Source organism: Oncorhynchus tshawytscha, linkage group LG19, assembly GCF_018296145.1.
Source record: "Oncorhynchus tshawytscha isolate Ot180627B linkage group LG19, Otsh_v2.0, whole genome shotgun sequence".
Taxonomy (NCBI): domain Eukaryota; kingdom Metazoa; phylum Chordata; class Actinopteri; order Salmoniformes; family Salmonidae; genus Oncorhynchus; species Oncorhynchus tshawytscha.
The window spans coordinates 43,316,229-43,340,657 of record NC_056447.1 but is presented as its reverse complement, the minus strand read 5'-3'; the positions used below and the strand labels follow the sequence as shown (position 1 = coordinate 43,340,657).

Sequence of the window (24,429 nt, the reverse complement as noted above, 5' to 3'; positions counted from 1 at the left end):
GTGGAGCACACAGGGAAGAGCAGGGGCTTGGCTAATTTGCTTGGCACTCAGTGAGGACACAGTGATGGAATGTGAATGTCAGCAGCCTCTTATTTACACACTATATAAAACCAACTGGTAATTAAGATTGCCGTCCTCCCGCGCGCAAGTGTAATTGACTGTTTCAAAGGACCACCACTTCATAATCTGGCAGTGTATTAAAATGACCCTCTCCATATTGCCCCATATCCCACCCTCCGTTTCAGGACAGGGGTCACCACCACTGGCTGAGACACATAAGACTTCTTTATGAGGGCATTAACATTTTGACGTATTCGTAATGGGTAAGTGCAGTAAGACGGACCTCGGCTTGGCGAGACCTTGTGCTACTGATGAAGGTGTGTGGATTTTAGCTGTGCAATGAATTTTGTTGAGGAATACAACTTGAGTATTGAGTATTAAGTCTACTGGGGATCTGTAGGAGCAAAACGATAATGATCGTTTTCTTTGTGGAGTCTGTAGGGGTAACTTACTGAAAAGCCATTCTATTTCCGGTTGTATTTTCCAGGGTTTTGTAGTTATACAAATTGGAAATAGACATTTACATTTATGCTGCATTTGACAGCATCTTCTGGCATCTATTTCAAAGTGATCATCCCAATCGTAATTATCCACGGTTACAGTATAAGTGCTGTGTTGAAAGACCAGTTTTCTATTCTCTATTTACAACACTACTCTCTACACCTGCCACACTTATTGAAATAAAATATCCACTAGTTAATCTTGACCGGTGAGGCCCGTGAGCAATATATGTTGTCATCTGTATCGCCCTAACATGTGTCCATATGGTCTCTACTGCTTCCTAACAGGGACATAAACTTAATGAGAAGCTCATTTGCATTTGTTAATTTGGCTTAATGTGCAGTAATTGATTCTTATTTAATACTTGTGTATTCCAATTAGCCCAAGTTATAGTTGCCCAGTGTTAGTGCTACTGCTGGAAACAAGTGGCGTTTCCTTCATTAAATTCCCCCTGAGGCACTGCCAGATTGGTTGTAGAGTAATTAAGAGTTAATTAGCTTGTAAACAATTAGGCAAAGCAATTTTCTTGCTACCTTTGTTTTTCTGTTTCAGTGCTTCGTATTGCAACGTATACTGCTGACTATCCTTTCAAACATACTTCTCAAGTGTATGACAATAGAGCTAAAACAAGCCAGGTACTGAACAGTTGGCTACTTTTAATATACAGAAATGTAGGTCAATAACAAACAGCATGGATTCATAAATAAATATGGTGAAATCCATAAATAGACCCAATAATAAATACATACAAGAAACCACTTAAAATCATTTAACAATGCCTTCTTGCCTTAAGTGTTTTCAAATATTAATAACAGAATATTTGACAGTTTGAACAAGTTTGATAGTGTGAACTTAATGTAATGATCAATAACTTAATGAAATCAACTCTAGTACTTCTTTACAACGGCATAGTTTCACTTGAATCCATTTTGCGTTTCTTTGGGAGTCTCAACCTCGCGGAGCACAGGAACGGCTCTATTTTAGCAATCTGGGCCCTGATGTTGGATTGCTGTGACTCTTCGTCGTCCTGTGAGCTGGGTGGGAAAGCCTCAGAAGCAGTCCCTCTGCAGAAGCTGGGGTGACAAGGAGAGGAAACGGTCCTGGGGTAGTCCTGCCACAACCTGCTGCTGCCCATAGAGGAAGGGGTCGTGATGATGGGCAAAGCAGAGCTGACTGAGATGTGATCTCTGCTTTCCTGCAGAAATTAACACAATAGCCTACAGTTCATCACTGTGAAAATGTACAGGCAAACCAGCGACCCTCTCATATGCTAGCAAAATAAATGAAACAATCTTATAATCAGGTGAATGGTAAGGAGAAGTAATCAACATTTTAAAATTAATTGATTTGGTAGATAGTCTTCCATTATTTTGACATTTTACATAGCATATTAGATAAAAAGGTAACTTCAAACACATTTTCGCTAATAGCAGCTGTTCAGCTGGTTAAAACAAAAGCTAGCCATGTGTTGGCAAAAACTGTCACGCCCTGACCTTAGAGAGCCTTTTTATTTCTCTATTTGGTTAGGTCGGGTGTGATTTGGGTGGGAATTCTAGTTTTTCTATTTCTTTGTTGGCCGGGTATGGTTCCCAATCACAGGCAGCTGTCTATCGTTGTCTCTGATTGGGGATCATACTTAGGCAGCCTGTTTTCCCACCTTAGATTGTGGGATCTTGTTTTTGCACAGTTGCTGTATAGCCCTGCAGAACTTTACGTTGGGTTTTGTATTTTGTTGTTTTGTCGGAGTTCAGTAATAAAATATCATGAACACTTTCCACACTACGCTTTGGTCTCATTCATCTAACGACGGACGTAACAAAAATGTATTAAGGTTTCTATTCAATCTGTATTCAATCTGTTGCACAAATGTAAAGGTACTTCCATGGTACGGATTGAATAGTCAAGCAAGCTTACCAGCAGTCAACGACACTTATCACAACTGGTACTCATGGGTGCTTTTTAAAAGTTGTCAAGATACTCCAGGGAGTGTAATTAGCTCCAGTGAGTGTAATTTACTCAATTTAGGAGTTGAGAAATAAAGTTGACATCATTAGAAATAAGATATTCTCCTCTTTTCTACTGTAGGTATGTAATTCAAAATGTGTTTATTCTGTTGTTGCTAGTTTATTATTTTGTATATATATTTTTGCGGATCCCTTGCAGTACCCCAGGTTAAAAACACCCTTGTCCTATACTATTCCACTGCTGCTATCTTTCACCTTTGTGCCTTGTTTATAATACATATAATATATAATGTTACGAGCCATCTGGCCGTAAATAATAGATCAAATTTGTTGCAATTGTCCCCTTACTGTATTGAGGGTCTTTCCCATTTTACATTAGACATGTTTGGTTATTTTCCTCTCAATTTACAGCACCTGGCTCTGATAAACAGCAGACTGACACGATGCGATGATTGTGATGAGAGAGTAAGTGAGTGAGTGAGGAAAAGTAGCAAAGTATCATTAGGTAGCCTATTCCCACAGCCAATCCATTCTCTATCTAGCTATGTCAGTTTTACATGTTGAACAACCCACCCCTCAACAGAAGCATCTCTGTGAACCTCAACTCAGAGGCTTGGATACAAAATAAAAATAAAGTTTTACAGGAAACGATCTGCAATAGTTTGAACTGTTTTCTGCCACAGATATACCTGAGGGTTCCCTATAAACATACGAGGAAGAGTTGATTCAACATCGCAGACATTCCCAAGCATGGTTGATCCCGTCTACCAATCTATTCCTTCAGAGTCGAGATAAGGTGTCAAACATACGGGTGGTTTAGAGTAATACAGATTTTAAAAAATTATACTTTTTTGGGGGGGGAAAACTCAATATACACTGAACATAAATAGAAATTGTTGCATGTAGCTTTTATAAGATTTTAAATGAGTTACAGTTCATATAAGCAAATCAGTCAATGGAAATAAATTATTTATGGGTTTCACATGACTGGGCAGGGGCTCAGCCATGGGTGGGTCTGGGAGGGCATATGACTACCCACTTGGAAACCAGGTCAACCACTGGGGAGCCAGGCCCAGCCAATCAGAATTTGTTTTTCCCCACAAAAGGGCTTTATTACAGACAGAAATACTCCTCAGCACCCCCTCCCCCCTCAGATGAATCAAGCAAGTGAAGAAGCCTGATGTGGAGGTCTTGAGGTGGCGTGATTACAAGTGGGCTGCGGTTGTGAGGCCGGTTGGACATACTGCCAAATTCTCTAGAAGGACGATGGAGGCGACTTATGGTAGAGAAATTAACATTAAATTCTCTGGCAACGGCTCTGGTGGAAATTCCTGCAGTCAGCATGCCAATTGCATGCTCTCTCAAAACTTGCGACATCTGTGGCAAAGTGTGACAAAACTGCACATTTTAGAGTGGCCTTTTATTGTCCCCAGCACAAAGTGCACCTTTGTAATGATCATGCTGTTTAATCAGCTTCTTGATTTGCTACACCTGTAAGGTGGATGAATTATCTTGGCAAATTATAAATTCTTACTAAAAGTGATGTAAAAAAAATTGTACACAACATTTTTGAGAAATAAGATTTTTGTGCATATGGAACATTTCTGGGATCTTTGATTTCAGCTCATGAAACATGGGACCAACACTTTACATGTTGTGTTTATATTTTTGTTCAGTATACTTTAAAATCTAAACTGTGTAGACATGATAATGGACCTATATTCATAGAGTTTATTGACTGTCCAGCTCACTAATAATCACTAAACAGTCAGGGAGCATCGCAAATTCATAAAACTATGGATAGAGGACTATTCTTTTGTCATTTTTGAAGGCAAGGAAATATAAAAACATTTCAGTGCGGCCCTCCGACGGTTGCTGAAGAACGAATGCCGCCTCCGGGGAAAAATTTGCTCGACAACCCTGCTCTACGTGATGAATACACTGAGACTATCAACCTCATTCCACCCTTGCTGAAACATTTTTGGAAATGGAAATAAACTTGAAGCACACTTTTTAACTTCATTGCTCTGCATAGCTGCGAGTTTAGCTCACTAGGGTTTTCCCCCCTGCTCCTTAGATACTGTATATCAACTCACTTTTTCTGCTGACATTTCATAAAAGGTCTCTCTAATGGTGTTCCATTCCCCTTGATGATCTCTCTTGTGGGACGTCAGGAGGCTGGGAGGGTTGTGTGAATCTGCAGACCTAGTCATCATTGATGGATCTAAATGACAGAGGGAATGGAAGATATACTCAAGCCAATCTGATACATTTGATAAAAATGCAGGTACGCCGATCGCAGGGAGGCAATCATGAAGCCACAAAACAAGAAAGATTATTTGAAAATACCACAATCTTTACACTAGAGTACTCTAAATGATTGCCTCACTCACCTCTGGTGTTTTGCTTGCCCTTTAGAAAGATGGGTATTGTGAATGGAGAAGGAGGCTCTTGGAATCCAGAGGACAGTTTAGTTTTCAGGTCAGACACTGGGGATATCTGGCATGTCGGGGTTGTTTGACTAATTACGATGCTGTGCATGTTCCTGGAATGTATGTCCCTCTTCTCTGAAATTAACTCAAATGATGATCGATATCTTTTGTTGCTTGCTAGAAACGAATAGTCAATGGTTTCAGATGTCTTCTCCTCAGTTTTCAGCAGGCAAGATTGTTTTGAATGATTGCTTTTGGGGGAGAGATCTGTCTCATCGCTTGGGGGTTTGGAGGTTGCTGGGTTGTTGTGCTTAACTTCAATATCTTTGTCATTGGCATGTTGTGGTCTCAACTTCTGCTCCACTGTAGAGTTACAGCAGTGGCCTTCATGAACCCTCTCAGACTGTGGTGAGTCCATAGCCACTGGACATGGTTGGGACTGTGATCCAACAGGTCCGTCAACGTCCACACTAACATCTGAAGAAGGTTGTTCAGGATCTCCATGGGTTCCAGCATCAGGGCTCACATTGAGATCTCCACTCTCTGGTAAGGTTTCCTGACAATTAGGATAGAGTGCATCCTCAGTTACTGGCACACAGTCTCTAGCTGGTTGTTTATGCTTGTCCTCAGGCTCCTTGGTTCCAATATTACAGTCAGACTGAGCACAGTCCTGTGCAACAACACCATGGGGATTGATTTGCTGTGGCAGGTTCAGGGGCTGTGATGGAAGACAAGATGTGCCGATTGTCTCTTGTTCTGTCGGATTCTCAATGTGTGTGTTGCTGTGTTGTTGGGCTGAGGCTGGTAATGAGCTGCTAGGTGACTCTGAAAGGATGTTGACCTCATTGGCCTCTGGCGTGTGACATCTTATTTCATGGATTTCAATGACCTTCTGAAGGAGAAAGTTGCATGGATCTGACTGTGAGACTGCCAATGGGGTCACAGCTTGGACTGGGTCAATGTCCTGAAATGATGATGTGCTTTTCTGTCTGCCTCTGTGTTTATTAAATGTCTGGCTGGTTGTCATCTCTGGTGTATACACACTCTGTTCTTGCTCTCCATCCCTTGTTCCTCCAGCCACTGGGTCACTGTTTAGCGCACCATAAACAGAACTGTTCTCAAAGCCAGATAGCCCACTCATAGAGTCACCTTTGTCGCTCAGATGGACGTTGCTGGACGAGCAGACATTATTAATCAAACTGCAGAATGGATAATTGAAATCACTGGAGCTACGTTTGTTGTTTGAGTCAGTTGCCTGACCTTCTCCTGTTCCGCAAATACTCAGCACATGGACCACGTCTGTGACCGTGGTCAGACCGTCTGCAGATCCAGACTGGAGCGAAGCCAACCCCTTCAGACTTCCTGCTGGTGGCTGGAGCACTGAGCTAGGCTTGTCTTCACCCTGACTGCTCTTTCCACCTCCCTCTACGTCTGTGGACCGATCTGGATTGGAACCATGGGTGGCCTGTACACTATCGATAACCTTACAGTGGGATGTCTGTGGGGAGGCATCAATCACAGTCTCCGAACAACGGGAAGGACCGACTTCCCTGCTTTGGTCTGTGTAGGTAAATCACATAGTCAAACATCATCAATAATACATTTCCCAAAAATGTATTATTGATGTTCATTCATTGCACCTAAATCAATATCACAATTAAATCTGCAATTAATTTTAAAACAATGGCAATCTATCATGTAATTGAAGTGGATCACTACATTACCTGACACATCTGTAACATCTAGATTATCCTGTGTAGATTCACTTTCCGCTGTTTGAGCCACTTCATCCACTACAACTGTGTCCACTCTAAAAACGTCCTTTGAGACATATTCATCCTTAGCGGATTGATCTCTGTTTTCAACCATTGGATTCTCATTGTCTTTAACATAGTCCTTCATCCCACTCTGTATCGGTGAATCAAAACAGACAACATAGTGTTATTGAGTTATTCACGGTGTGAGGCTGAAATACTGCAATTAAACATAGGTATTTCTGTTATTAATCAGCATTGTATATCAGCATATATAGCTTCTATTTTGATTTGGGAAATGTTGCTGTCTCACCTCTAGTCCCTGTATGTGTTCTGCTTGCAGTATAGCGCGGGATGATAGTTCTGTGTGTTGCTCATGAAGGTGGCTATAAGCCTCCTTTACAGATCTCAGGTCTTGGTGCTCTGACTGGATCCTCTCTTGTAATGTCAGTTTCTGTTAAAGCACATGCAATTCAAAAGTAATGTAACACTTAGTAAAGGGCTGTTTTAGTTTTTCATGGCGTTAACAATGTGTCAAACTCATTCCATGTGTTTAAATAGCTACAGTTGAAGTCAGAAGTTTACATACACTTAAGCCAAATACATTTAAACTCAGTTTTTCACAATTCCTGATATTTAATCCTAGTAAAAATTCCATCTTAGGTCAGTTAGGATCCCCACTTTATTTTAAGAATGTGAAATGTCAGAATAATAGCAGAGAGAATGATTTATTTCAGCTTTTATTTCTTTCATCACATTCCCAGTGGGTCAGAAGATTACATACACTCAATTAGTATTTGGTAGCATTACCTTTAAATTGTTTCACTTGGGTCAAACGTTTCGGGTAGCCTTCCACAGGCTTCCCACAATAAGTTGGGTGAATTTTGGCCCATTCCTCCTGGCGGAGCTGGTGTAACTGAGTCTGGTTTGTAGGTCTCCTTGCTCGCACACGCCTTTTCAGTTACAATCTATGGGATTGAGGTCAGGGCTTTGTGATGGCCACTCCAATACCTTGACTTTGTTGTCTTTAAGCCATTTTGCCACAACTTTGGAAGTATGCTTGGGGTCATTGTCCATTTGTAAGACTCATTTGCGACCAAGCTTTAACTTCCTGACTGATGTCTTGAGATGTTGCTTCAATATATCCACATCATTTTCCTATATAATGATGCCATCTATTTTGTGAAGTCCACCAGTCCCTCCTGCAGCAAAGCACCCCCACAACATGATGCTGCCACCCCCGTGCTTCACGGTTGGGATGGTGTTCTTCAGCTTCCAAGCCTCCCCCCTTTTCCTCCAAACATAACGATGGTCATTGTGGCCAAACAGTTCAATTTTTGTTTCATCAGACCAGAGGATATTTCTCCAAAAAGTACGATCTATGTCCCCATGTGCAGTTGCAAACCGTCGTCTGCCTTTTTTATGGTGGTTTTGGAGTAGTGGCTTCTTCCTTGCTGAGCAGCCTTTCAGGTTTTGTCGATATGTGACTCATTTTACTGTGGATATAGATACTTTTGTACATGTTTCCTCCAGCATCTTCACAAGGTCCTTTGCTGATGTTCTGGGATTGATTAGCACTTTTTGCACCAAAGTACGTTCATCTCTAGGAGACAGAACGCATCTCCTTCCTGAGCGGTATGACGGCTGCGTGGTCCCATGGTGTTTACACTTGCGTACTATTATTCGTACAGATGAACCTGGTACCGTCAGGCATTTGGAAATTGCTCCAAAGGATGAACCAGACTTGTGGAGGTCTACAATTTTTTTCTGAGGTCTTGGCTGATTTCTTTTGATTTTCGCATGATGTCAAGCAAAGAGGCAGAGTTTGAAGGTATGCCTTGAAATACATCCACAGGTACACCTCCAATTGACTCAAAATATGTCAATTATCCTGTCAGAAGCTTTTAAAGCCATGACATCATTTTCTGGAATTTTCCAAGCTGTTTGAAGGCACAGTCAACTTGGTGTATGTAAACTTCTGACCCACTGGAATTGTGATACAGTGAATTATAAGTGAAATAATCAGTCTGTAAACAATTGTTGGAAAAATTACTTGTGTCATGCACAAAGTAGATGTCCTGACCGACTTGACAAAACTATAGTTGGTTAACAAGAAATGCGTGGAGTGGTTGAAAAACAAGTTTTAATGACTCAAACCTAAGTGTATGTAAACTTCCGACTTCAACTGAATGTGAAATAAAAACACATAAATATAGCATGCCTCTAGTTTAGTTTTACATCACAAGAGAACCTTTCTCCATTAAATAAACGTGTCCAGTACATCACAACAACATATTTTCAACCGTATTTGACAATATTCAGTGATACCTCATTTTCCCAGATCATTCTACAATGTCTGTACTCCTCCAGCAGATGAGTGAATCGGTCTTCTTTTTCCTGGATCTTCTCTTGGATCACTTCATGTTCTCTTTTAAGGGCCTGCAATAAAATTCATCACCCGAGAGATTTTTAATGCAATAATACATTTTTATGTGTTTATTTAACCTGGACAGAGGGTTTTAAACACACAGAGAAGCTAATACAAATCAGTTGGGTTGTGTCATGTTAATAATGATTTTAATAAATGAATGACGGTGAATTAAAACGGGGAAGAGAGGCAAGTAAAAGACAAGCGTCTTTCAAGGCAGAATAAACACAATAAACACATATCATCCAGTTGCACTTTGTGTGTTCTATTGTGTAGTGTGATATACAATGTACTCCATCACCTTTATGTGCTCTGAGCACCATCATTTATTTCTGTCCTTGTAGAACTTCACTCCGTAATCATTTAAATTATATAAGAAACCTTTGTTCTGTGACTAAGAGGAAGTGTTTTATTCTACCGTTTTGTATTTAACCATGTACAATCTGTTCACTTAAACCCAACCTTTCAAATTGTTATATTTTCAGAAAATGTATCATACACTTTTTGTCTTTCAATTCCCTTATAAGTCATGGGTGTATTAAAACATGCTATAAGTTGTTATAGAGCAGAATAACATTCATATTATGAATATATAAACTAAACAATTGATGTTTAATCATCAAAAAAGATAAATGTATCCTTTTCTTTAGCTTAGTTTGTTTGTTAGAAACTAGTTGACTAATAATTGCTCAAAGTCCTGACCTGGTACTCCTCTCGCTGTGCTTGAAGCTCTAGCTCCACTCGGCTCACAGCCTGAGTCTGTGTCAGCAGAAGCTGCTGGGCAAGCTGTAGGCAGTTCATCACCTCCTGAACACACACACAAAGGGGGTGGGGGCTGTGTTAATGACATACAGCACAACCGCTTGCCTGTCCTGCGTGGAAATCCCCCTCTCCCAACGCCCACAAGCCAACCACCTTTATTTTATACGGACACACTTACCCCAAAATCATCAAATGTAACCTTTTAACATTTTCACCCCATCGAGCAACCCACATCATTATGGGGTAATTGGGGGAAAAGGGTTGAATATGTTTTATACTATGCTATGTAGGGTGAGGGGGAATTGATTCTGACCTTTTTTCCATTTCTTTCAGTTGTATGCTCATCTCTGAGTTTTTTATTAATTTCAGTTTCCTGAAAAATACAAAAATAAAAACCTATTGAATTATTAACATTTAATTCATGTTGTCTTGATATACAAGTAAATTAAGATAACAATTAATATATCCCAAAAAATAAATTTTACCACATGCAGCCTGTGTTGGAGTTCCTGTATGTTTTGCTCTTTGACTGTGAGGTTGCAGTTCTCTTCAGATCTACCCACAGATGTCACTTTGGCCTTAATAAGCTTGTTATTAAGTTCCTCCACTTCCTTGACGAAGAAAGTAACATATGAGTGCCTTAACTTTCAAAGTGGGATACTAACATGGTTATCAAGCCCAAAACTCAGATCCACATACATAAGTCGGAACAGTAACAAAACTATGTCATGGTAAAATATGTGTAACCTTCAGGCTCTGCTACTTAACAGATCACTGTGCATGCTCTGCATGTCTATTCCAGAGATACAGCACAGCAATTATATATGGTCTTCTTTGATCTCCGAGGCAGGGAAATATTTGAGTTACACCTCCAGGTACTGCCTGCTCTCCCTAATCTTACCCTCCACACAGCAATCTGTATTCAATGATGATGTAACATTTTAAATCATGTCTCACCTGTTTTAAGGAGATGATTGTGGATTCTTGTTTTCTATTGACAGAAGTTAGTTTCTTATTGAGTCTCATGGCATCTTCAACTGTAAGAGGGATCAAGAGTCCACAAATGGAAGCTTGCTGAACTAAATTCATTCATTAAATAAATAATGAAATATTTCTGGGATTTATGTGTAGCTATTTTCTTTACGCCACATGGAAAAGTAACAATTTCCAGACTAACTCCACAAGGCAGACAAATGTTTCCTATCTCCTTTAAATGAACAGCAGCTGCTGGCCCCACCGTAACTGTATCACCACTTTACATAAATAGTGATACTATGGTTTAGGGGCAAAAGATTAACATGTTTAAAAAAACAGGGCAATATAAGTACAACAGAGTTACTGGTTAAATGTCAGACAAGAATGGCTATGGCTACCTGATAACGTATGGCCTGCCACTGTTATCAGACGTCATAATAACAAAACACGTTGAGGTTTCTCAGATTAAAAAAGGCCACCACCGTACTGGTAATATCTGTTAGTCTTGGGGAAAGTCTTGATTTGAAAACATATGGTAACTAACACTTTACACTATCCAGAAATCGCACCGCCATTTCCTGGTCACTAAAATGCTAATAGTTTGCCTAATTTCAGTTTATGTGACAAAACAAGCAAGTATAGTGTGGAGAAACATCGTGCCATCTAAACCGCTGTGAAGTATCTTTTCCATAAACCAAAATATTGTATTTTCAGCTGTTTGAAGCTGGTGTACAAAACTAAAGGTAAAAGACAAAAATTAAACTTAAAAACAGGAAGCATAGAAATAGCACACATAGAACAGATCTACTGCTTCTTAGACTTGCTTTCAATCCAAATGACAGATCTATAACCCACATTTCTATGTGGATTTTGTCAGGTCGCCCAAAAAGATTTTACACCTTTAAGTTGCTCTGCACAGGTATAAGAGCAACTTAAGTGTTACATAAAATACTCTGTCTAAATGTGCTAGTGGGCATGGCTGTGGCGGGCATACCATTTTGCTCCAGCTTCTCGTGGGCCTGCTTGACCATGGCACACTGTCTGGAGAGAGCCCCAAACCTCTTCTCCACCTCCCCCAGTTGTTTCAGGTGGCTGTCTTTGGTTTGGGTTTGCAGCTGCAGCTTCTTCTCCTGTAATAAGCAGCACAGTAGGTTCTCTCAGTAGAATGGTCAGGATTGGTATGATTTTCCTCAGTCAGCTACCACAAAGGAGGACACTGGGAAAGAGTTTGCTGTCACTTTGGGCTGAGAGGACCTTTGTTTAACATCTTGGCCGCCGGCTCCCCTCCTAGAGATAAGGAGTCAACTTGACACATGCCTGAGAGCCTTTTATTGTTCATCGCTGTCATTGTTGTTTGATTGTCTGTATCAAGACACATTTTTTCTTAGTCACTGGAAGGTTAAACAGAGCGAGGCTCAGTTATAAAATATTTTAATAGTGATATTTTCTCGGCTGCACTGGGGGTTCAAGTGTCGTACACTCCCTATCCGTTACTCCTGATGAGCCATTCCCTCTCCTCATCCTCCTCTTTAATTCCACCCACTCCCACACTCCCCTGTCAACAATTTCTATAATTGGAATCCTTACCAGCTCGCTTAATTTCTTCTCCAAACTGTACTTGAACAACTGTAAAACAGTAGTAAAAAGACAGTTATGTTTTTCATCAAGATATCATGACAACAATGGTGCAGACTTTCAGGGAAATGTTATAGTATAACCAAAGCCTCACACACGTGCACATAACATTCAATAAACACAAACTCTTAAAAATGTAACTCAAATTAAAATGGTTTAAGATATGACATAAAACAAAGTCAACATAATTATGCCATAATATAACCAAGAAGTCCATTATAATACTACAAAATAAAATATCAAAAGAGACGTTATTGCCCAATTGCAGGGTTAGGTTGTAAATGCAGTGGACCATGGCGACTGCCATAATACACCTTAGCTGTCTCACCCCAGAGTCTATTCCACACACACCCCAACTCAGAACATCAGCGGTGGGATAGCGCTTCCCAAAGTTCACCCAAAGCCTCCAAATGGGACGAACAGGGGGGAATGGAGAGCTGTCCTGCTCCCTCTGGGTGTGTTTCCTAGAAACGTTACCTGGAACAATTTCAGTTCCTCCTTCAGACTGTTGATCTCCTTGTCCTTTAACTCGGCTGTCAGCTGGTGCTTTCCCTTCAACGGAACATTGCCACAGAATACAATTGTTTAGTTTATTAGAATAAATAGAATAGATTGTATTTGTTAAGTCTAAACTAAACTCTGTCATTTTTGCATCACTGATTTACTGCATTCGAGCAAAACAATATGAAACAATGACCTTTAGTGACACAGTATGTTGTGAAAAATGTCATTAAAAAAACGAGTATCAATAAAATAATTAAAGAGTATCATACCCTTTCACCTTCGACCCCTCTGATTTTGGACTGAAACTTAATTCAGGGGAAAATGTTTTAACAGATTGCAAAATGATTATGATCATGACATCAGAAACAAATGTCACCAAACTATAAAGCAAAGTTAGACATCATTTTAACACAAATTAAAGCTGGTTACATTGTTTTTAGTTCACCAGATCCACAAACATCAATGGCGAAGGTGCATAAAGATGGCGGCCCCCATGTACTTACCACAAATCCTTAATTTGCTAAGTTTGCACTATTGTACGTTGCTCTCCATTACTTTTTGTTAGTATCGTCCTTAGCACAGTATACATGATCCCGATACTAGCTCCAAGATGGCGGCAATTCGAAAAAACTGAAAAGTTAATTGTGCTGATTTACTGGCACATTGAAAAATGTTGCGTGCAGTAGTTTAAAAACTGTGGGCAGTGCTAAAACAATGACGTTGATTCTGAATTCCTCCATCTTTATGCACATTCGCCATTGTAAAGGTTGATCGTATGTGCCCGTTCTACTTGCCCTTACACAGAAGGAAAAGGCAACATACTGAGGCAACATATTATATGATTTTGCTGCACCCAATGACAATGACGCTGAGAAAATCACCTGTTTTTTAACATTGGCAAGAGACTCTGTATGTTGATTTGCCATGTTGTCAATTTGATGTTGAAGGGATTCCTACAAAAAAGAAGGCATTACATTAACTCAGATAATAATTCAAGAGGTGAACTGATAAATAATTAAATAATTGTTATTTTTACTTAGCTAGCTTACGCAAGCACATTGACAATAATGAGTAATGTATCAGTCAAATATTTGCAGCTGTCTCATTCAACTAGCCCAATTAGGAGACAACTTGTCTAACTAGGTACCTTCTGCCATTCTAATTCCTGCTTCTCCAACACAAGTTTACTAATCTGCTCTTCATACCGAGTTTCAGCCTCCTGAAGCAAAAAGACAATACAAATATTAGAAATACATAGTAAAACCTCACAGATTTCACAGTAGTCGTACAGTATTCTTAGCATTAAAGTAATATCATGAAAAATACCAATATATTTTTCTTAAAGATGGAGTTTTACATGGTCCACAGAATACATTCAAAGAGGGAGGCTCAACTTTGAATTGAGTTTCAGTAGTTCACCCCAATATCGTTGGGAAAGTAGCGGTACATTAGAATGGTGATATTAGTGCAAAGCCATCCTTATCCTCCCTCAGCCCTGGAAGGCAGGTAAAAGTCAATTGCTTTCCTAGATCTAGGGACTTTTTATATGGGTGTGGGAGTTGGCTCATGGAGTTTATTTATAAGTTCCCATTAAACTATGCTACCAGCATGGCATACTCAAAAAGTGCACACAAGATAAAGCTGTTAGTTTGCCGAGGAATACTGATTTGATAGGGGGGGGGGGCAGTAAATAGGCTATTAAACTTGGTTATCTAAGTAAATCAGAAGAGGCAACAGCAGATCAAATAAGGCCTGAGCCACAACACACTGTACATATCAGGCCTATCCCATATGCAAACTGAACACTGTATGTGACTCACCCTATTATATGAAAATTCACAACACAGTATTCTAAAATCAGATAAATGCCTGCCATTGGTTTTCATTTATTCTCTTCATAGTCAAGGCATAAAACGATCTGGATTACACCTGGAGTCGGAATGCAGGCAGATCAATGAGATGCCCAAACTTTAACTTATTATAATTTTAAATTGATGTAGTTAAAAGTATTTGCCACTATTGCATCCTCACAATGTATATGAAAACAAATTTGGCCGGCGTAAGATAGTCTGACATGACAAGCTATGCTTTTAACATCACACCAATAAACGCAAGAACTACAAAGTGTTACTTTAACGGCATGCCTGAGGATCATATTGATTCAATGTTTTTGTCCCAGAAACATGGTAATAACAATAAAATGTGAGAGCCAATGGTTTATTTTCCTCTTATAACCTTTAAACATGTCCAGTGTCAGGTTTAAAGTGCTTGCTCCAGGGTACCCTTTTTACAAGCAAAGACATGAATTCACCAGGTCTTTGCTTGCATGACCCCGTTCAGATGTGCAACTACAGCTGGCTTGTGTCCAGATGGCCAAAAAGGGCTGTGAGCTTCCTCTGAAAACTCATAATATACCTCCTACGAAATTACACTCCCCAGTTCCTCATGACTTGACCAAATAGAGCCGTAAGTGTCTGAGCTCTTCCTGGTAAACAATGGGATGAAGAGGAAGTTGTTATTGTGGAGACATTCCTGAAAATATAACGATTTTGTTTTATGTTGTAATTCCTGTAACAATTTCAGAGAATGTACAAAGCTATTATCTGTCTTTATGTTACTATAATATCAAGAGATATTTGAAGGATATGTATAAATCAAAGTACCCTGTGAATATGTAGTTCTTCCACTGCTTCATGAAGAATAGTTTTAAACTCCAAAACCTGTAAGGAAATGATGCCACTGTCTGTCTCGTAAGGGGTATATGATAACAACAGCTCCTTTTCAAAGTCGTGTCCTCCAGTCTAAAGAGAACAATAAGTTTTACTGTAAGTTATGCAAACAAGCATAGACATATGCATTCTATTTTATTATATTGTATGTATTTCTGCAGTAACCCTAGCTTACCGTGGTGGGGCGTTTCCCTGAGTCTGCACTGACATCCATCAAGATGTTCAGGTCAGGAGAAGGTTTTGTTGGGACTCTTTAACACCCGGATAACTTCTGTAAAGTAAAAAATAAATATTGAATGATAAGTGTGTACAACAAAGTATATTTGGTATAGGCCTACAGCATTAAAACATTATTATTATTCAGTCACTAAGTAAACAGCATTGCAGGGGGATACAGTGCAGTGATTTGGTAGTAGTTCTTCAACCCATCAAGGTGGAAATTAAGCAGTCCTGAGAGTCTAATAGGGGTCAGAGCCATAACACTAAATGGACAAATTGCCCTGTCATTCAGCTTCTAAATTATATAAGTTATTTAATATGACCTGTGTAGATGGCCCCCTGTGTCCTCATCATGACTGACTTTTTAAGTAGGTCTCCACTGCTGACGATCCTTTAATAGAAGAGTATTTTCTCCATTTAACCTGCACCGTACTCAATCATGTGCAGGGATTAAATGATCCCGTTAGAATTTGCTACTATCATAAATGACATTGTGACCTGGGGGGCCAATGTCTTTATTTGCCTCTCCACTGATTCACTTGAGCAGATATTAAACAATTCTATAAACCATGAAAAGCTAAATTAAAAGGACACCATCCACATAACGGGATAATTCCCATCAGCAACATGAAGTCTGTATGACCTTTTGTGAGTTATATGACTATTGTCCTGTAATGCACTGAGAAAAAAACACTGCCATAATCAAAGCCCTGAGGTGAGGATAATACGTATTTAATCACAATGTCATCTATCGTGAATGCTACTCTGACTTAAACTCTTTAAGCACAGCTACAGCAAAGTATTTAGGGCTCATATACTACAATTACAAAATTACATGAGGTGGTTACTGAACTCAATAACATTGTTAGAGATTATAAACTGGGTGGTTTGAGCCCTGAATGCTGATTGGGTGACAGCCGTGGTATTTCAGATCGTATACCATGGGTATGACAAAACATGTATTTTTACTGCTTTAATTAAGTTGGCAACCAGTTTATAATAGCAATAAGGCACCTCGGGGGTTTGTGGTATATGGCCAATATACCACGGCGAAGGGCTGTATCCAGGCACTCCGCATTGCGTCATGCATGACAGCCCTTAGCCATGGTATATTGGCCATATACCACACCCCCCCGGGCCTTATCTGAAGAAGCATTATAGATTCATACCACACAAAATACTGTGCAAATAAAATAACATAGGCCTATTACTTTCATTATTATGATTAATTTATGGGGTGATTTTAAAAGCTTTAGATAACCAGGAACTACATGACAGGAACATGCAAGATATGACGACTAAGGTACCTCACATATGACTCCATGTTGAAATAAAGGTTAAATAAAACGATACAGTAACACCCTTGGTGGGTGGCGGCTTTTGCATCAGCCAAGCAGTAACATACTTTTAACTATAGTCTTTTACTTTATCATATATTTTTTTCTGTCAATATACTGATATCTAACATTTAAAAAATTGTGCCAGTCTGTTTCTGCACAGTTTTATTGTGTTCCAAATATGATTCAGGACTTTAAAACAATCTAAGATAGCTAAGTCTTCTGAGAAAGAGAGTGAAAATACACTCAACACTCATTCTATAAAGGAACAGTGTTAGATCTGGAATATCAAATTAATTAATTTAATTGTGTCCTGTACATCTCTCTGAATGCCTCAATGCCTATTTCTTTGAATATAAACATACATTAAGCATCATCTGCTCTCCACGTGATCAATCTAGTTTTATATTTGTTTGATTTCTCCCTACTTTTTCAGTTTTCCGTTTTGCACCGAAAATGCGATATTATTTTTGGAGTACTTTTACCCTTTTTTCTTGATCCAATTGGTAGTTACAGTCTTGCCCCATTGCTGCAACTCCCGTATGGACTCGGGAGAGGCGAAGGTCGAGAGCCATGCGTCCTCTGAAACACGACCCCACCAACCGCACTGCTTTTTGACACGCTGCTCGCATTAACCTGGAAGACAGCCGCACCAATGTGTCTAAGGAAACACTGTACAGCTGGCGACGGAAGTCAAGAGCGCCACAAGGAGTCACTAGAGTGCGATGGGACAAGGACATCCCAGCCCTCTCATAACCCGGACGACGCTGGGCCAATTGTGCACCGCCCTATGGGACTCCCAATCACAGCCGGTTGTGATACAGCCTGGAATCGAACCAGGGTTTGTAGTAACGCCTCTACCACTGAGATGCAGTGCCTTACACTTGTTGCGCCACCCGGGAGCCCCTATTCATTGGTCTGATTCTGTTGGAAAACGTTCTGTCATGGAAAGAGTTTAGAGTAGGAACCAAATGGAACAGCACGGGGAAGGGCCTACTTGAATTTGTCCAATAGAACCTCGTTTTCGTTGCATGACATTGAACGTTTGAAGTTAACGTTTTCCTTTGCAAAACGTTTTACAACATTAAAACACGTTTTGTAGCGGAATCCGACTAATGAATACACCCTGCCTAGTTTGTGGTCAACTCAATTCTGGGCTACCTGTAAATCGCTTTCCCTAAACGTGTCTTCAAGTCCTAAGGACCAGAACAATTCACTGGTATCGATTTATCGACTTACCGCTAGATCCCCTCTGCCACTACCAGCGAGCTAACGTCAGCTGGCTAGCTATAGCATGGTGATTTACCATTTTCAGCTGGTTGCCGTTGTAACGTTAGATGTGAAGAAACAGGCACACTTTTTAGAATACACAATAAGCGACTTTAAATAAATATTCTAGCAAGGTTCAAAGTATATCTAATGACAGTGTTGTTTGTTGAGCTACATTTATGAAAAAACATGGCTAGTAACAAAGGTAATGTGTAGTAGGCCTAGCTACCTGACATGTTGGGTAAATTCATAGCATAGCTCGCGCACAGCCAGGGGAGAGGCGGGTGCACAGAACACACTTTCATATCGCGAGGAAAAACTGGACTGAATTTGGCGCTGGTCTGACACATGCACAACAGCATATCTATAACAAGTCGTTGAGAAGTGAAGACTGGCTGAGCAACATATAGGCCTACCCAGAGAGGAAGAGGCGAAGCGAGAGAGGTTTCACACTCGACAAAATATGTCCAAAATAAAGCCAATGAGTTTCTATGGGCTTATTATTGGAGCTAAGCTTCCCACCTTTGGGACAACGACTTCCATTGTTAGGGCATGTATATTAGTATCTCATCATTATATACAGATATCTGGCTACCTTAGTCAACGGTTTCAATTAGTTACCACAACCACAAAGTAAAACTTGGCTATATCGTTACAATTCATTAACACAACATTTTTATTTTGGTTTTAATATAGGGTAAGGTATAATGTTATCAGTGTGGTAAAGGTTAGGGTAAGGTTTTAATCACATTTTAAGAAGATAATTTGTAGAGATAGGCGGGGTATATAACTTTGTGGTTGTGGTAACTAGTGACGACCCTAGCCAACCAAGTATGGTAGCTGCAACCCAATATGTCGACTGGTGGGTGACAGTGCATTCCATACACACTGTGTGGCTAGACCTGTCCACATTATTCTACTTTTGTAAAGAGAAGGGAACGCTGCTGCTGCTACCTCGCTCTCCAACCAAGGTGAATGCAATAGACTGAAGTTAAGAGGAAATGCAGCAACTCTTGGAGGACAGTGGACGTTTATGAAAGTGCTTATTTAATAACGTAAAACTTAACATTTCAAGTGGTCCTCCTATGGGCTCAGGAACCAATCACAATGGGAATACAAAACAAGATGCAGAAACCTGACATAATGTTTTTAAACTGACTGACCAATAGATTATAACTACAAATTACTTACATAAACGGAACGAGCGTTTATTTGCTCTGGCTGCCATCTAGTGTTCAATTGTGTAATTGTTCCAAAGTGTCATTTACGCTGTATTAGCGTAGTCCTTGGAGTAGACACCAAACATGTAAAAGCGAGCTCTTTGACAAAACAATCCATCCTGGTTAGTTCTACTGTTCACTACATACCACTATTTTAAATCGAAATGAGTAGCCAACATTTTTGTTACATTCGCTCAATTGTTCAAGTTCAATTGATGTAATCAGCAGGGATAATGCCTACTGCGTTCGTATACTATTCTACTTATTATTCTACTGCGTCTTTAACAGCTAATTAAGGTTTCCCTTGCTCACCTGAGGAATGAATAAAAGGGTAACGTTTTGGACAGGACGTTTTTTTCTTCATCATTACGTCACCACCATCCTTACCAATTGAGGAATGGCCACAGTAAAGGAGAGAGCTGCCGCGCTGAATTTGTCTGGAAAGTTGTGTCTGCCTTCTCCAGGTACAAACTTTGACCTTTATTGATGGCTGTAGACATATGCACGAATCATTAGCCTACATGGTCGTCATATTTTTCTACATAACAATCAAACCAATGACTCCCATGGATTTGTTGGTACATTTGACTTTCCCGTCTTGTTGTCCTTGAAGGCATTGAGTGGTCTACCAACACTGTTGATCAAGCACTGGCTGCTGATGGTTTAACCAAGCATATGGTTAAACCTATAACCAGTTTCTTTTCTCACTTATTTTGTGTTACAGGTCATGGCATGGTCCATAAGTCATTCCAGGCCTCTCCTATGTGGAGCAGCATCATTGCCAACCTCAAAATGTCAGTAAAGGTGAAGCGAAGGCGCTTTCACCTGAAGTCGCATAATGACTGCTTTCTGGGGTCAGATGCAGTGGCTGTGGTGTTGGCCCATATAGTCCAGAACAAGTTCTTTGAAGGTGCTGACATCTCACGGGACAAGGTGGTGCGTGTTTGTCAGGCCCTCCTGGACTGTAAGGTGTTTGAGACAGTTGGCGCAAAGGTCTTTGGCAAAGATAAGAGGCAAGATGTTTTCCAGGACAGCAATGGTTACCTCTACAGGTTTCTGAACACACAAATGCCTTCTATGGATGAACTTGAAAAAGGAGTCCTTTCTCCTGGTATTCAAAGCACCTTTTGCAGTGCTTCTTGCAGGTGGTTATTTGTTTTGATTCTATTTCTTTTATTTGAGACAAATCAATATGAAATATTAATTGGATGTAGTCTTTTTTTAACTTTGCTTTCAAATGTTGCAGGCAAGGGGAGCAACTCTATTCACATGGTACACCTCTGAGATCCAACCAACTGTTGGAAACTGTCCTGGGAAGTCTGAGTCCAAGCAAAGCACACATTGATTCTCCATTACCACAGACCCGTAAGTCATCTACTATGATAGTGTAAAGTCGGTATCATCTGATTTAACTACATAAGAGGTGCTGGTGTTGGGCAAAAACTCAAATGTGCTGCATCTCGGTCCCCAGGACTAGTATTGAACTCTAGTTGACAGTCCATTCCTTTACTCTGTAGTGGTTGATGAAGTGTTGCGTGAGGAAACGATGCTGAGACTGCTGCAGCTGGTAGAGCTCCCTATGTTGGACAATCTGTTAGAAGGTGGAGAGACCTCTCCCCGTCGCACGGCACAGAGGGACCCAGACTTGATTTACACCAGCAACTACCTGGACCGTGAGATCCTGAGGGCCTTCAAGGACTCACAGTATGTAGTGTGACTTATTGGTCTTACTTGAATAGCTAAGATGGATATTTTTAACATGAATTAAGCTTATCTCATGCAGGCCTACGGAGTATAATATTCCTGGTGGTGAGTGACCAAAGTTTCAGTGGCACATGATTATTTTATTCTGTTGAAGGGAGGATGATTGGCTTACAGCAGCATTGGACTGTCTGGAGTTCCTGCCTGACCAGCAGGTGGTGGAGGTGAGCCGTGATCTGCCCAGGTGTCCAAACGTGGTGGGTGTCGGCCAGGGTCAGCCCTGTTGTTCAGGCTCAGGCACCCAGCAGTGCAAACTTCTGCTGTATGAAACATTGGTGAAATACTATGGCCAGTCCGACCACTCACCCCTGCTCGCCAACCACATGTCCGACATCTACACTGGGGTTACCGAATTACTAGGTGAGACCAGAGCTATGGCCACTTCATATTACTTGGGTCATGATTGGCACTTTTTATACTTTATTTTTTATTTTGATTGTTTCCAGGCCAATCATAAGCAAATTGTAGGGCTGCATTAACTTGTGCTTCTTTTTTGCAGTGAATGCGAAGTTTTATAAAGCTCTTGAGGCACTGCAGTTGTGTTTGAAGCTTCTGCACCCTCGTAAGCGGGAGGAACTGCGCACATTGTTGAGCTTCATGGCTATGGCTGCAGACCCGCTGGAAATCAAGCTGGACAAAGAGGTGAAAACCATGGGTTAGTTATTTCTGTATGGAGTCAGCGTTCTTATTAATTTACTTTTGACTCATTTAGCAGACACTCTTATCCAGAGGAGTTTACAGGCGCAATTAGGGTTGAGTGCCTTGCTCAAGATTTTCACAATGTTCTGGGATATAAAAGTGGACTTTCGGTTACTGACCCAATGCTCTTAACTGCTACACTACCTGCCAGATCTTGATTAACCAGAATCAAATTTGTGCATAATGTTGGAATAACTTGTATGGTCTCATTTTCAGATTGAGAACAAAATGGTTGTGAAGATGGCTTTTTCCAGAGCCATCATCCACAGCAAATCTTTAGCCAAAGAGAAAGTGGACCTCCTGGTGCTGTTTATGCTGGACAACCGCCATTACATTTTTAAGGTATTCTTGATTTGTTGACAGAGCAGTGACATATTTATTTGTTTCCTTGAAAAGCTATATATACTGAGTGTAGAAAACATTGCTCTTTACATTGTGTACACGCAGCTCAATATTAGAAAGGTGCTGGATTTGCCTCCCAGGTGGCGCAGTGGTCTTAGCGCTAGCTGTGCCACCAGAGACTCTGGGTTCGCGCCCAGACTCTGTCGCAGCCGGAGGGTCCGTGGGGCGATGCACAATTGGCCTAGCGTCGTCCGGGTTAGGGAGGGTTTGGACAGTAGGGTTATCCTTGTCTCATCGCGCACTAGCGACTCCTGTGGCGGGCCGGGTGCAGTGCATGCTAACCAAGGTCGCCAGGTGCACGGTGTTTCCTCCGACACATTGGTGCGGCTGGCTTCCGGGTTGGATGCGCGCTGTGCTAAGAAGCAGTGCGGCTTGGTTGGGTTGTGTTTCGGAGGACGCATGACTTTCGACCTTCATCTCTCCCGAGCCCGTACGGGAGTTGTAGCGATGAGACAAGCTAGTAACTACGAATAATTGGATACTATGAAATTGGAGAAAAAGGGGGTAAAATAAATTGTTAAAAGGTGGATTTACACTGCGTGTACAAATAACTAATGTATTCTTATTACCACTATGTTGTGAATGCCATATGAGCATGTAATCATTACATCAAGTTTGATATATGGCTGGCTTGAAACATTTCTGTCTCAGATACCAGGATCTTTGCACAAGCTGGTCAGTGACAAACTTGCCAGAGTTGTGCAAGGGGAACAACCAGATGTGACAGGTAAAATATCTATCTAGTAGTAGTCTTTGTGAAAGAGTGCTGACCGCCTCAAATACATCACTTACATTTTGTTCTCTCCATTGTCCTTAGGGTCCACGTTCTGTCAGCAAGTCTCAACAAAGGCTTATACTGACTGTACTCAAAGAACAACACAAGAAGCGCTGTTGGTGTTACTGAGGAATATTAATGAAGACCCAAAGCACTCTGCCAAAGAGAGGAAACGGCTCCTCAGGCAATTTTACCAAGGCCACCCAGAAATATTTGTTCAGTATTTTGGAGATTCTGTGTCTGCTGTCGGTGTGTAGCCATTGTCAAAAGATCACTTTGTACATGTTTGTACATGCCTAGGTCACTTTGTATGCATGTGATTCTGAATTAAATTTAAATAAAGTCTTAATCAATGGACACCATGGTACATTGCACACTGTCATAATCATAAATAATGAAATTGTAGCCATCTGAGAACTTATTGAACATTTTGACTTAAACTCATAGAAAGATGAGCTCCATTTCCCACAGTATCCAAAAGGCAATACACACATTGGAACTGATTTAGCGTATTTCTGAGTTCTTGACAGGAGTTGAAGTTCGTCGATGCCGTAAAACGCCATGTTCACCCGTTTCCACTTACCAAAGTCATATTGTATTTCTGGTCTTAATTTAGTGAGGGTCATGAATGAGGTTGGCAGTGTGGTTATGGTTGGGTTTAAAATCACATTAAGAGATTGTAGCAATAGGCAGGGTTTATGACTGTGGTAACTAGTGACCATTTTCACTGGTTAGTGCTATCAGGGGTCCTTGGGACGTCCCTACCCTAAATCATAACTGGCCTACCTGGTTATATAAAAAGGTTGAACAAGTTCTCATTTACAACTGCTACCTGGCCAAGATGATGCAAAGCAGTGTGACAAGTTACACATGAGAGAAACAAATGTCAACACAGAAATCTTATGTACAGAGTGTGCAAATGTAGGGAGGTGAGGCAAAATGATTACAATTAAGAATCAACACTGGTGTGAGATGTGCAGATGTGAAAGTAGAGCTATTGGGG

General features: G+C 40.6%; 2 protein-coding genes across 6 annotated transcripts; one reads left to right on the top strand and one right to left on the bottom strand.

Moving 5' to 3' along the window:
* Positions 1–1,197: 1,197 nt before the first annotated feature.
* Positions 1,198–18,918, bottom strand: LOC112218817 (coiled-coil domain-containing protein 73). Of its 5 annotated transcripts, XM_024379998.2 has the most exons (20): positions 18,799–18,918; positions 18,540–18,615; positions 15,920–16,015; positions 15,679–15,816; positions 14,163–14,234; positions 13,897–13,968; positions 13,285–13,320; positions 12,989–13,063; positions 12,464–12,502; positions 11,871–12,006; positions 10,859–10,938; positions 10,387–10,512; positions 10,215–10,274; positions 9,842–9,946; positions 9,040–9,150; positions 7,025–7,165; positions 6,682–6,865; positions 4,919–6,517; positions 4,622–4,749; positions 1,198–1,756 (listed from the first exon to the last, which is right to left on the bottom strand). In XM_024379998.2, the coding sequence occupies exons 3-20, from the start codon at positions 15,956–15,958 to the stop codon at positions 1,460–1,462; spliced, it is 3,438 nt and encodes a 1,145-aa protein (XP_024235766.1). In that variant the 5' UTR covers positions 15,959–16,015; positions 18,540–18,615; positions 18,799–18,918; the 3' UTR covers positions 1,198–1,459. The 5 variants fall into 5 exon arrangements, with proteins under 5 accessions (XP_024235766.1, XP_024235764.1, XP_042157650.1 ...); XM_024379996.2 differs by lacking the exon at positions 18,799–18,918 and having other exon boundaries at positions 18,540–18,780; XM_042301716.1 differs by lacking the exon at positions 18,799–18,918 and having other exon boundaries at positions 15,679–15,735; positions 18,540–18,780.
* Positions 18,919–20,081: 1,163 nt separating this feature from the next.
* On the top strand, positions 20,082–23,783 carry LOC112219140 (DEP domain-containing protein 7-like). The gene is made up of 9 exons (XM_024380347.2): positions 20,082–20,253; positions 20,514–20,934; positions 21,036–21,154; positions 21,307–21,493; positions 21,648–21,910; positions 22,050–22,192; positions 22,466–22,591; positions 23,303–23,378; positions 23,469–23,783. Exons 1-9 carry the CDS (start codon positions 20,187–20,189, stop codon positions 23,681–23,683), a joined length of 1,617 nt encoding a protein of 538 aa, XP_024236115.1. The 5' UTR covers positions 20,082–20,186; the 3' UTR covers positions 23,684–23,783.
* Positions 23,784–24,429: the final 646 nt, after the last annotated feature.